Source organism: Echeneis naucrates, chromosome 7 (genome assembly GCF_900963305.1).
Source record: "Echeneis naucrates chromosome 7, fEcheNa1.1, whole genome shotgun sequence".
Classification (NCBI taxonomy): Eukaryota; Metazoa; Chordata; class Actinopteri; order Carangiformes; family Echeneidae; genus Echeneis; species Echeneis naucrates.
In genome coordinates, this window is record NC_042517.1 from 22,877,951 (window position 1) to 22,891,575 (window position 13,625).

Below are 13,625 nucleotides of genomic sequence, written 5' to 3' on the forward strand. Positions count from 1 at the left end.
ACGTGGTGGTGGCAGTGTCCTTATGGGGGGTTGCATGAGTGCTGCTGGTGTTGGGGAGCTGCATTTCATTGATGGCATCATGAATTCACAGATTTATTACTCTCTACTGAAAGAGAAGATGCTACCATCACTCTGTGCACTTTTCCAGCATGACAATGATCCTAAATACACATCTAAGGCCACTGTTGGATTTCTGAAGAAGAACAGGGTGAAAGTGATCAGTATGTCTCTTGAGCTGAACTCCTATGGGGAATTCTGAAGAGACATCACTCTCCATCCAGCATCCAGTCTCTGAAAGAGGTCATTCTTGATGTTGCAAAATGGCTCCAACTTTTTTTTTCCATGCCTAGAAGACTTGGGGCTGTCATTAAAAATCACAGAGGCCACACAAAGTACTAGATATACAGTTTTTGTTGTGGGGTGTACTCATTTTTGCATCACCCCAATTTCAGTAAAACTGAAATGTGTAACCCAAGTTATATTATTAACCTTACTTTCATGTTATCAAGAAATCATATATATATTTGTTTATTTATTTTTATTTTATTTTATTTTATTTTTTGTCAACATTTTGGAAATTGGGGGTGTACTCATTTACGCTGAGTACTAAAAGTGAAGTGAAGGATGCTGAGCTTTTCTTGTCACCTTACTCTGGATCAAGAGAGTCCACGGGGTGTCTTTGGAGATCACTGGAGAGACGGGAGTCCAGATAGGTAAAGGTGTTTCATAAAAGGAGCTGAGCCAAAGATAGAGTACATAGTGATGGATTGAAAGAGCAACTCAGCTCACTTTTAGGAAGGATTTGTCAATTCTTCATGATGTGACTCAAGTCATGCAAGTGGGCTTTATCTAAATATGAGTGAGACCATCACCAGGGCCCAGAGTCGGGTCAGAGGCACTGGCTCCCCAGGCCTGCCACTGAGTGCAGGAGCTGTGAGGTACCAAGCCCAGAGAGCCACCACAGTCCCCAGCAATCCAGTTGGACAATGGTGAGCACCACTGGGCCGCCCAAGCAAGTGCGCGCTGAGCCGATAGGGGCCACCGGAGTGCAGCCACGGACCCAGCACCATACACTGCAGCAGAGCCCAGCCACAAGGACACAGAAGAGCCCGATTACCCAACTGAACGGCTGCTGACCCACCTTACCGTGGAGGACCGGGGACCCCCAAGCCATGCCATAGTGGAAGTCTCCCTTTTCTGTGCTGCTTCAATCCCCCTCAAGGAAACATTGACCTGCACCGTGACCTTGTGACCCTGGATATGGTGTAATGACTTAAGAAACATGACTTGTTCTGACTCCGCTTGTTTTGTGGTGTATTGTCTTGTGTGGAATGGAATGGAAGGAATGGAATCAATCTGTATAATTTCATTGTCATGTAGGTTATAACTTTACATGTAGTATTTAATATTTTTTTTTATTCAGTTTTTACAAATGTACTGAAAATTCTGTCTTAAAAAAAAAAAAAAAAAAAGCACTTGCACCACTTTGTAATCTTTAGTACTTTTATATATCAAAACAGCAAATTCATAAGTGAAACCGTACTTAAAACATACTAAATCTTTGAATGTTTTGTTTGAAGGACCCAGACTAATAAACAGGTACAGCCTCAAGTGTCTGAAGGGTAATAGAACTTTCAAGTCCCTTTGATTTCAGTTTGACTTAATATTTTTATGCCATCTGCCTCTTATCATGCTTTTCAAACCTTTTCATATGATAGTTGTATCTAAACAAACATCACAATGTTCCTCAGTGCGTGTTAATGCACTTCTATCAGATGCAGGTGTGCTGTTATAGAGATGACCCTGAGACATTATTTTCTCATTAATCTCCATCATACAAACAAACCCCCAGTTGCACCAACATGTTGCACCACCACACCCCAGGCAATAATCTGCAATTTGTTTGTTACACTGTCCAAACAAAGTACAAGGAAAAGGTTATTTATTCATAGGATTAGACAAAAGAGAGAAAAAAAAAAAAGCATCTCGGTCAAATGGAAATGAGACAACTTGCATTTTAAAGGCATTGCTTGTTTCAAAATAAACAAATAACTAAAATGGAAAATAGTTAAAAAGCTGTGAATCATCATCCCCTCCATCTGTAGCTGCTCCCTCCTCTCTCATACTCGCTCCAAGGCCTCCAACATAATAATGCTGTTCCCCCTGATGACCTGTGGGGAATTAAACCAATTAATATATTTACACACACAAATCACAACAAAACTTTCAAAACTTCAAAATGTAATGTAATTTAACTTGGAGAGACACCTATTGTTAAACCTGCTGTCTTCCTGTCCCTCTCACTGGCAGATAGCTGCCCCCATGAGCTTTGTCCTGCCAAAGGTTTCTACTTCTTCAAGCAAGTTTTTCTTGCCACTGTCACCAAGTACTCGCTCCAGAAGGAATTTGTTGGGTCTCTTTAAGAAATCCATAAATACTGACATCTAGAACTGCTCTACGTGTAAAGCACCTTAAATGAAACCAATGATTTTGCGCTACAAAATATATTTGATCTGATTTTTAGTAAAGATATTTTGATTTTCCACAACAGTAAAAGCGCCATTACAGAGAACAACATTCGCAATATCTGCATAATTTTGGGTCTTGATGATCGTTTCAGAAGAGAGAGCCATTATTTATGTAACAAGTCAAAAAGCTCACTGTGAAATTTAAAAAGGTTCATTCATTCATCTTTGATTGCTTATCCATTTCTGGCTCGTGCTGGAGTTGGAGTTACCAATTAACAAACATGCTTGTCTTTGGATGGTGGGAGGAAACCCACAGAAGCATGGCAAGAGCATACAAACTCCGTACAGAAAGGCCCCAGGCCTGGGAACCAAACCTGTGACTTCTTATTGTGGGGCAAGAGCGCCAACCACTATACTGCCAAAACAAAAAGGTTCTCTCCCTAAAATAAGACTACTTCAGTTATGATGAAAGAATAGTTCTTATTTGCAGACAATGGCTCATTTGCGCTGCGACTAAGTACTTTTTTTTTTTTGTACTGTAACTGTAATGCTTCTATACTGAGGGTCATCTGATACATCCAATCCAATACATCAATTGACTATGCACTATAGCCTACAAATCATTGTTTTTGGAAGTTACTTGATGCAAATTGTGAAAATACTATTTAATAAAAATTGAGATTTGAAACTAATATTGATTATAAAAATGAGAATTAGTTAAATTGGTTTGTATTACAAAAAACTGTCCACACTAAACAGTATAGAAGATTTGTTATTTCTGATGGAGGAAAGGCATTGGCTTTGCTCAGAAAACACAAATCTGACACAACTCTCTCAATTAACAATAAAAAGCCACAGCTGATATTTTCCACTGATGATTTTGGCTATTCTGACCAATGAAAATGAAAGATACTGACCACCATGCCAATGGTGTTCTGTTGTCCCCCTGGACCCATCTCCAGGCAATCGTCCACAACCAGGTTCATAAATGGGTCAAACCCTCGTAGGATGCCCTGAACGTGTCTGCCTCCATTCAACTTCACTAGAGAACAAAAAAAAAAAGAAATCACTGCTATTTTAGACATATCACTGTTCAAAAGTCCACAGTTGTTTCAAAGAATTTTCTCGTGCGCTACTTTTAAATGACGTGATTGAAATTGTCATCACAGTGGTTTCACACACAGCAGAGAGGAGAAAGTTTTGAACATGGATGTATAAAGAAAACTGGATACAGTGTTGGAGGCGGGCCCCGTTTATTCCTACGGATGTTGCTCAGTGGTGCACAATGCCAAAAAATGTTTTCTGGGTGTCATGGCAGGCATAAAATACCTGGATCTTTAGAATCAGTTCCACGTTGTCTGGCCTAGAGAGCAGGCACTGACCCTGGGAGCTCTCTGTACGTTTTGTTAGAATTTTATATTGCCTAAGATAAAAACTAAGAATACTTTAACATTTTGTACATCTGATAGGGTGTTTAATAAACATATGCTTAAAGGCATTTAAAGAAAGTGTTGGAGTTTGTACTACTAAAAACTTTGATGCCAATAACTACGCTTTTACTGCAAATTAATACCAGCTCCAAATATCGGTTATCAGCCCACTTGATTACTAATAAACCGCATTGGCCCTGAAAAAAACCGTATTGATCTCTATTAGGAATCAATCCAAATGTGGTGCCAGCTGTCTGTAAAGTTCACACAGATGTATGACAAACAGAGCTGTTAAGTTAAAACTTATATGGGACTTTGCAGTGAAACTTTTCAACAGCTCTCTGGGTTAAGTATATACATTGGGATTTTAAGAACACGCGAAAATTCTACAAACTAAAAATCCAATGTTGCCGACTAAGTGCCTGGAATCACATGTGAAACCACCTCCCAGCAAAAAATAAATAGGTAAAAAGAAAAACCTCTGGGAAGAGGCCCTGGTTTTCTTTCAGAGAGTCGGTCTGTATATCAGTCATACTCACATGAAAGTTTCTTGTCCATGAACCTGAAAAACAAAGGAAACTAACATTAAAGCGCAAATATGCGAGACAGCAGTCAGAAAGACTAGCTAACGCTAGCTGGGTAATATTAGCTTTTTCCTTTGAAAACAACGCAGCCAGCCTGCTGAGTGGATTTGAAGCAGGACGTGTGTTCGCGTTTCTAAGATACACGTTAATGGCAAAGGAAACTAACATTAAAGCGCAAATATGCGAGACAGCAGTCAGAAAGACTAGCTAACGCTAGCTGGGTAATATTAGCTTTTTCCTTTGAAAACAACGCAGCCAGCCTGCTGAGTGGATTTGAAGTAGGAAGTGTGTTCGCGTTTCTAAGATACACGTTAATGGCAAAAACTTACTTCTTTAGCTCAGGTGGATGTGCTTTACTCATTGTCTCTTTTTATATGAACAAAGAGTTAGTCGTACGATGTTCGTTTCACAAAACCGCGGAAGGAAAGCGTGCTCGGCACGGCGGAACTAGAAGACGAGCGGCGGACTTCCTCCCTAAAGTGCCGACCTTAATCCTCCACAGCGCCACCGTGACGTCAGGAGGAAGTATGTACGGATAGGTGGGGGTCAGGAAATGTTCCAGTGATGTACCTTCAATATTCTCAGTCACACACAGTGTAACATCCGCTGGTTATTAACTGCAAAGGGGGTGGAGTTATCAGCATCCGACCAATAGAAAACATGGACGAGTCTACTTACCACTGAAGATATGTTTCATCAAGTTATACGAATTGGAGAAAATAAATGCTGAGAGCAAAACTGCTCTTAAAGACTTTTACACACTGCAGCTTCCAAACGACAGAAGGACTACTTAGGAAAACTGTCGACTGTGTGAATGCGCGCATTATAATAACCAACATAAGCTTCTGCTATGTGACTGGCCCACAATGTAGGCGCGTACAATAATCACATCTGTGCATTCCCTTTAATTCATTGCGTACATCGAAGTTGTTACATGGTTTTCATGATAATCTGCCCTCTGCGATTGTGACCTTCTGTGAAATATCATGGATCACTGCTGCACCTATATTTACCTGATACACTCAGTATATACTGCACTATTTGTCAATATTTTTATTTTGTTATTTTTTCCACTCATTGCGTTTACGTCTCATGGCACACTCGCCTTAACTATCTCCCACTTTATAATAATAATGATTATTATTATTATTATTATACATTTAATTTATATAGCGCTTTTCATAGTACAGGTGCACACAAAAAGCAGACACACAAACAAAAAAGATGTAAAGCGCTTGACCAGACGGGTATGCCAGAAAGAGGGGTATATGAAACTCAATCACCATGGTAACAGACTCTGAACATAAATTGCTCGCTGGCAGGTTTTCTTTAAGAAACCCTGATTTTCTACCTGTCTCCTCCCACACAAAGACAGCTGTTAAACATGGATTGCCCATTCAGTTCCAATCCGATTGATATCGAAGGCTAAGTAATTCGAAATGATTTACATGGCGAGAGATTAGATGTCTTGGCGTTTCCAGATGAGTATCTGTCATTTATCTCAATAACATTCTCCGGCCATAGATCACCAACCTCACACACTGTGGACGTGCGTTCACATCACAAGTAATTTTATGCATAGCGCCAAGTTTTTTATTTTTTTTTATTTTTTTTTTTACAAACGGTAGTTATCTTTACATCAGTGATGCAGAGCACTTTGGAAACGCAGCAGTGTGTAGAGCTGTGAGAAAATTAACTCTTGCACTGAAATGGCTGTTCCCAATGATGGGAGTGTTACCGGGACACAAACCTGTAAGAAACATCAAAGAGGAATTCAACAGGATTGCAGGCAATCATATATTCTATTATTTTAAATTCTATACATTCTGCGTCTCTCCCTGTGGCAGCAGACAGCGTTTCTTATTCATCATCATCATCATCATCATCATCGTCATCCTCCTGTGATGCAGGAAAAGATGCTGTTTCAGAATACCTGAGGTAAGATTTGAGTCTGGAGTACTTACAGCTGCCGGGTGCTCAATAATTTCAGTCGGAGGATGAACGAGGCAGATGACACCATCCACAACTGTTGGGTGGGCGGATATTTTATATATATTAAGTGTTATATATAAGTTTTATTTTTTTTTTAAAGACACAAGTGTATACTTACATCTGAGTTAGGCACTTGCGTCCTGGGGGGTGACACGCTCAGATGAGCCCTCAGCCTCTGTCAGAGGTGGTGGTAGCGGCCCTCCACCCGTTTTTCGGGCCTCTGCCTTCTTTCTTTTGGCTAAGCAGAACTAAAATATGAATCCCTTTTTATAAATTAGTAGATTTCATTTCGTTCGTGTACACATCGTTAATTTTGAAATGACTTAAATAAAAAATGTGTAAACATTGTATGATATGTTAATCTACTAAGAGCGGTATTAAATGAAATGACGTTATAACAAACTTTTGTTATGGGTTTAAATTACCAGTTGAATTAGCCACTGATAGAATATTTACTTTGTTTAATAGCTTAAGTCAATTAGAAAAATAAAATTAAAACCAAAGTGAGGTACAATCATATGCCTTACCTTTTTGAATGATGTTTTTATATTTCATTTTTAACTGCCCCTTCAAATCAGCTTTCCCCCTGATGGATTGCACCTGAATGAAAATCCGATTTTATTCCCATTTATATGTATAACTGCAAGCTACGATCTCTTACGGTTAAATGTAAAAATCGATGGAATATTACATTCACACTTACGCGTTGGCTGCAGCGGTGTTACATTTACGGCGAAACACGTACTCTCCATAGGCCTGCATTAAGACCTCAGACTCCATCGGGGTGAAATAACTGGACCTTTTTTCCCTCGGTTGTCATGGTGACTCGTGGTATGAGGGCTCCATTGATGATGGCTTTTTATAATGGTTTATAGTGCACGCGCGCAACTCAAAGTGAATATACTCAGCAACTCAGATCAGCTGTTCTGGAACCGGATACTCAGAGTTTACCATCTCAGAGCAAGTGAACTCAAGAGCTTGTTGAATCTCCGACCTGGAATACCCCTCAGGACACAAAAACAGGACAGATACTCATCGGGAGAATATTATCCACCAATATCTCTCTCTCTCATAACTTATGTACATATTTTTGTAATATTTCTACTTGAGTACTTTCAATCCATGGAATTTCCCCCGGGATTAATTAATAATTTATGATTCTCATCTCCAAATTCACTGCTGTATTTTGCTGTCTGTTATGGCCCGATATGTCAAGTGTCCTGAGAAAACAACAGACCCACTAATCATCTTTGGGACGTTGTGAATGAACCGCAGTGTTCTTCTTTAGGGCTCTGCCTCAGCGACAGAAAACAAGTTCTCCCCTGAACTGAAGTAGTGTAATGATAGACAGTCTGTGTACCGTCAACATTCTCCAGTCCCCATCTCTGGACTCATACAAGTGACAGATGATGTCTAGCCATCTCATAAATCTATACATCTCATAAAAAAAAAAAGGAGGGGGGGGGCCAACATGCGTATATTCGGTCAACAGTGTTAAAACTGTACAAGCACAACAGTCCATTCCCCAACAGTTTTTTCTTATGCAAAAATAACTGTTGACATATTCTCCAGCTTTTGGAACTTTTAACACACCAACCAATAGCTACATTTATTTACATATGGAGGCAAATGTATTTCTATCTTATCTACAAGGTTTGGCAATTTAGTACCATTAGAGTGTCAATCTATAAGTGGCAGTGCCATAAATCTATCAATCTGCAATGAAACTAATGGCATGAATGAAGTTACCTATTCACTTTGCAGAAACTTTCAAGGAAGTACTTAAACGAGTTAACCAATATGAAAAAATTGGGCCTGTGTCATGAAACTGGATTAACATGCACAGGGTATCTTTTATGTTATCTTGCTTCACTTACCCAGACACCAGCAATACTGATAAGGGTCTCATGAAGCTTGTTATCAACTCACTAATTGAACCCAGGGTTTTCCCATCTAGATCCATGAGTGTGCACATATAAGGGGCGGTGTTGCATACAACCAAGCAGATCATGGAGATGACAACAGTATCACGCTAAGAAAATAAAGAAAATATGAACACTATAAATCAACAATTAAAGCAACACAGTTGCATTTGCCAGAAGAATGTTGGCAGTAAAAATAGAATTTTGTCTGCATTTGTCCTCATAGTTAACAACCACAAGGTTTTAATGAAATTGATGCACTAAGTCTTGCAGCTAAACTTTTTATTATTTCAGTGTGTGTCTGTGACCATCGCCAGCCCTCCCCGGAAGCTGGTTTGTTGAGCTTGAGTGAAATTACCTTTGTGAGGCAGGGAGGGCAGTTCTACACCACAGGGTCTCTAGGGGGAAACAAATGACAGACAACACACTGCAGGATGAACAGAGCAGGCGAGAAGCAGGCGGTGCTGGTAGTATATGGTGCGGTGAAAGTTGCTCTGTTGTTTCTGCCAGAAGAACTGAGGCAAAGAAGTGTAGACAGGGCACATGAAATCATGACAAAGCACAAACCATTTTTTGGTGGGATTCATCAATTCTTTGTGATGTGACCCAACCCTAGCTGGTAAGTTAAGCCAACGCCATGGATGTGGGCATTCCCTAAATGTGTGTGAGACCATCACCGGGGCCCAGAGTTGGGTCTTGGGCTGAGGATCTCTCCGGGTTGCTCCATCCAGCATTTGGAAGCACGAGAGAGGCCAAACCTGGAGAGCCACTGCAGCCACAGGGCATGCTGCAGATCCAGAGATTCAGAGGGATAATGGCCAGCACCATTGGTCTCATATACCTGCTGAGCTCTTAGTCCTGAATTGACCTACTCTGTGGCAGGAGAAGGGTTCTGTTTAAGTTACCATGGCAACGTAGCCCAGTAAACCATCTTTTTGTGACTGAAAACCAAGGGCCGAACACTGAATTCACCTGAACCTAAATCCAGCTTTGTGACATCGGCCTCTGGACTAAATTCACTGTGGAAAGAAGGAACTAACAAAAAAATCCAGAGAGAACGGTGAAATTTTAATTATGTTATCTATTAAGAAACTAATTTACAAAAGGCCTTGAAAAAGTGGAGGATTCAAAACCTATTAACCAATTTTCTATATTTTCACAGTTGCACTTTTCAAATAGTAGCTGAAAATCCATAAAAAACAAAAAACAAACAAACAAACAAACAAAAAAAAAAAAATCCTTGTTCATTTAGCACACTGCACAGAAACCCCAAAAGGCTGTCTTCTATGTCGTCTATTTGCATAGCTGGGTAAAATCACCCGAGTTCAAGCCAGCTAAAAATTAAGGCCATGATGAAAGGCATTTTACTAGGTATGATTATTTATGACAAACATGTTGTTCAATAACTACCACATGGTGTAATCTTCACAAATAGGCTCAAGTCATGTTTATAATTCTCCATCTGGTACACAGATCTAACCTAAGTGAAGCTCTTTACTTTGCAGTGAATGCTAAAAACAGTGTAAATGCAAAAACCCAGGAACAATCAAGCCAGTGACACACCTGAGAAACTGACACACCATCAGAAATTAACATTACAAAACCTGTGAGATAAATGAGTAATATACAGCAGACACATAAGAGCTTACTCCATTTCTCTGAAGTAAAAAGTAACTCTAGCATACAAAGTATCTGGCAGTGGTTTGGCTGGAACATATTCTGTTTATGCAGATGGACTTCACTTGAACTTATCTTAGTTTTAAGATTTTCCTGTGAAACAAATTCACAGTCTGTAGGAAACATGGACCTGTCAGTGGCAGTAAAATATTAACTGATATGAAAGACTATTAAAGAAAGTGATGTTTTTTTGCATGATTTTCAGGCTTAGTACTTTCAGTGAACTGGACAGAAGAATGAAAAACAACCATCTTGCAAAAGCAATCCATCACAGGCCACACAGTGCATTTAGGATTGGCCAAACCAATGTTATGTTAATGATGTAAAAAAAAAAAAAAACAAAACAAAACAAAAACAAACAAAAATAAAACCCTAATTCTTTATTAATTTGAGAACTGGTCATTATTAGTGTTAGTGGGATTCTCCTGTTTATCAAACAAAATGTACTTAAATCTTTCGGCATGATCCATGTCTTGTCCCATTTTAAACAGCATAATTAAATGCAAATCTGAGATAGTGGACTACCTCATAAGCGATAAAAGGATCTGGTCACTGTAAAGCATTTCACACAACTATGGAGAAATGTGAGAAGAAAGAATCAAGTAACAGTCTAGAGCAGTGGTTCGTAAAGCTTTTTGCACATCAAGAAATCAAATCTGTCGAATAAGACCTTGGACACCCACTTGAGGATTACGTCCAAGGTTCCTCATCTGTTAGCATGTTGCTTTCAAACGTTTCATTATACAATGTTTGAAAGTAATAACAAAAACAGTTACATTCTGTCACTAATAAAAGTAATTATAGAGAAAATACATAATTCCCCTCTTTGCTGGGGATCTGCAGGAACCCTCTCACAAAATCCCCCAAATCCCACTTTGAGAATCACTGGTGATCCGATGATTTAAAATAGGAACTCTGGTTTGCTTTAGATAATGGTTGGCAGTTCATACGCATTTAAAACTCTGGTAGGTTGATGTTGAGAAATTAACCCAATTGTGTGGAAATGAAAACAAGGTGTTCTGAATCTGATATGATTGACCTCGTTAGTCAACAAGGCCCTCAGAGGCTTCTTTGTTGTCTAACCTCTTACTCTTTAAGACAGAAAAGGCAATGCTATTAACATTCAAAGTGAACCTCAGGCTTTGCTGGCCTGCTGTATGTAGCCCTCTGTCATGTTGTCCTCCTCCACCCGGACTCGCAGGTGCTCCTGACAGTGTTCTAGAAAGGAGTCCAGTGCTGAGAAGCCTTGCTGACAGGGCACGCAGTGGTACAGCCTCTGCCGCTTTGAGCTGCGCCACTTGCAGCTATCTATCATGTGCGTGCATACGCTGCACTGCCTGCTCTTCATAGAGGACTGGTGAAGCTCCATGTGCTCCTTCAGCTGTGACTGCAGAGGGAAAACCTCTGCACAGGAGGGGCATGGGAAGTCTCTCTCCTCCTCTTCCTCCTCCTCCTCCAATACTTCAGGCACTTCCTTGCATCTCCCTGTATCACTGACCTTGGTCTCTAATCTGGCCACCTTCCGGGGCCTCCCTGGACCAGCTCTGACAGTCTTATCATCTGCTGGGCTTGTTTTTGATTTATTTGGTTGATTCTCTGATAATGTATTGTCTTTGGTGGTACATTCTTGAGACTGGGCTTTGTCTTTGATTGTTGCAGAGCTTGAGACTGTGTGCTGTCTATAATGTGCCCGCAGGGACAAATGATGGAAGAAGACTTTACCACAGACCTGACATGGATATGAATCACTTCTCCTGCGCTTGTTGATGGCTGGCATTGAGTCTCTAATCATGTTTTTCTCTCTGCTGTGCTTCTCTTTTCTGTGCACATAGAGTTTAGAGGTGCTTCTGAAAACCATGTCACAAGAGCGACAGCTCAGAAGTTTCTTTTTGCATTTTGGCCTTACATTGTGATCTCCAGCCACACTGTTATTCTCACGCTTCCTTATTTGTCCACTAGTACATTCTCTTTTTACCTTTTGTCCTTGTAGAGCCATCAGTCTCTCATCTGCATGGTTAATATGTTCATGGCGTTGCAGCCCCACCTCTGAGCGGAAACTCCTTGGACAGAACCGGCACACACTGGCAGCTCTGCTACTTGGCCCTGGGGTGTCGGAATAATTAGAGCACGGTGAGTCTCCCTCAGACACTGGAGGAGAATCATCTGGGAGGCTGCTGGCTTCAGTTGTGTCTGTTGGGGATGGAGGTTCACTACAACCAGCTTGCTGATGGTGCAGCAGAGCCTGCTTCTGGCTGAAGCCTCGGCCACATGGAGCACAAGCATATGGGCTTCTGCCCAGGAGGTGAGGCTGGCGGTGAAGGGACTTGTCCAGTGGTCTGCTGGGATCTAAGGTGTGAGTAGTGCATGCAGGGCAGGGAGAGCCAAGCCGCGACTCTGAATGACAAAGTTCACAAGGGGAGGAATTCTGATCACACTGATGTAGCTGTAGGGATGACTTCAGGATGAACTCCTGTCCACAAGAGGGACAACGATGAGGTTTGGGTAAGGTGTGTTTCAAGTCCTGGTGATGCAACAGATCTGTCACATAAGGGAAGCCTTCACCACATTCAGGGCAGACATTCATGGGCAGGTGAGATGGCCTCTGCCTCTGAGACCGCGTGTGATGCTTGTTGTCAGCCTGTGCGATGAAGCTGGCGAGCCTGGACAGAGTGTCAGCTGCAGTCCTGGAGCGGGTGAAAGACTCAGGGGCCCTGCTGGTGCTCCAGCTGACTCCGTCCATCTTCCTCCTTCACCAGGCTGCTCTCCTGCTTTAGTGAAAATTAAACTTTAAGTCTCAAACTTGGAAACTACAGAAATTACAAGGACCAAAGTAAAAAGCTCAAGACATTTCCCAGTTTACTGTTAAATTTGTTTGAAATGAACAGTGCCGAGCTGCTGATGTTTCAGAGAAGTGCAGTCAACTGCTAGTTAAGTTTGACAGAGGAAAAAAAAAACACCCGAGCTTTCTTGTTAGCTTGTTGCTCTTTCTCACTAACGCGTTACCGATTATCGACAGGTGGGTTTCAATTCAGAGATATAAAGTTAAATGATAGCTAGGCAGCGACAGGTCCACAAGTGAGGAGTCAGACTGAGGATACGCTCCACCGGCTGCCTCTGTGTCGGCCTAACGGCGACTCCGAGCTAGCTGCGCTAACAGCCGAGAAACGCTCACTTACCGCCGCTGAAGCAGCTTCACCTCGGCCTTCAGACAGACGCCGTGAGGCTAGTTCATCCTCAGAGGCCTGCAGCCAGGGCGGCCCGTAGTGTTCATGCAGAGCTTCGGTACCACAAACAGAGATGACATGGCTGCAGAAGTGAAACCGAAGTTTGAGTGGGGAAGGCGGGGGTGCTGCGCTGAGCTCTTAGGATCACTTCCGACACGTCACTGGCCTCGCCCCTCCCTCAGACCACAGCCTGTTGGCGGAGACATTTATCGGTTTATCTGGAAAAGTATTTCGAGCTTTGAACTGATATTGGGGAATGAATGAATGAATAAATAAGGTTAATAAAAATATAATCGTAGCCTACATGTAAGTTTTATATTACTATCTA

At 41.3% G+C, this 13,625-nt stretch overlaps 2 protein-coding genes across 4 annotated transcripts; both read right to left on the minus strand.

The window, feature by feature from the left end:
- Positions 1 to 1,482: 1,482 nt before the first annotated feature.
- snrpg (small nuclear ribonucleoprotein polypeptide G) lies at positions 1,483 to 4,952 on the minus strand. Of its 2 annotated transcripts, none has more exons than XM_029506722.1 (4): positions 4,812 to 4,952; positions 4,438 to 4,460; positions 3,389 to 3,510; positions 1,483 to 2,171 (listed from the first exon to the last, which is right to left on the minus strand). In XM_029506722.1, exons 1-4 carry the CDS (start codon positions 4,841 to 4,843, stop codon positions 2,121 to 2,123), a joined length of 228 nt encoding a protein of 75 aa, XP_029362582.1. In that variant the 5' UTR covers positions 4,844 to 4,952; the 3' UTR covers positions 1,483 to 2,120. The 2 variants fall into 2 exon arrangements, with proteins under 2 accessions (XP_029362582.1, XP_029362581.1); XM_029506721.1 differs by having other exon boundaries at positions 3,386 to 3,510.
- A 4,501-nt stretch (positions 4,953 to 9,453) lies between these two features.
- On the minus strand, positions 9,454 to 13,461 carry si:ch211-148l7.4 (zinc finger protein 169). 2 transcript variants are annotated; one of them, XM_029506794.1, is made up of 2 exons: positions 13,250 to 13,461; positions 9,454 to 12,838 (listed from the first exon to the last, which is right to left on the minus strand). In XM_029506794.1, exon 2 carries the CDS (start codon positions 12,811 to 12,813, stop codon positions 11,209 to 11,211), a length of 1,605 nt encoding a protein of 534 aa, XP_029362654.1. In that variant the 5' UTR covers positions 12,814 to 12,838; positions 13,250 to 13,461; the 3' UTR covers positions 9,454 to 11,208. The 2 variants fall into 2 exon arrangements, with proteins under 2 accessions (XP_029362654.1, XP_029362651.1); XM_029506791.1 differs by having other exon boundaries at positions 9,454 to 12,841.
- Between the last annotated feature and the right edge of the window lie 164 nt (positions 13,462 to 13,625).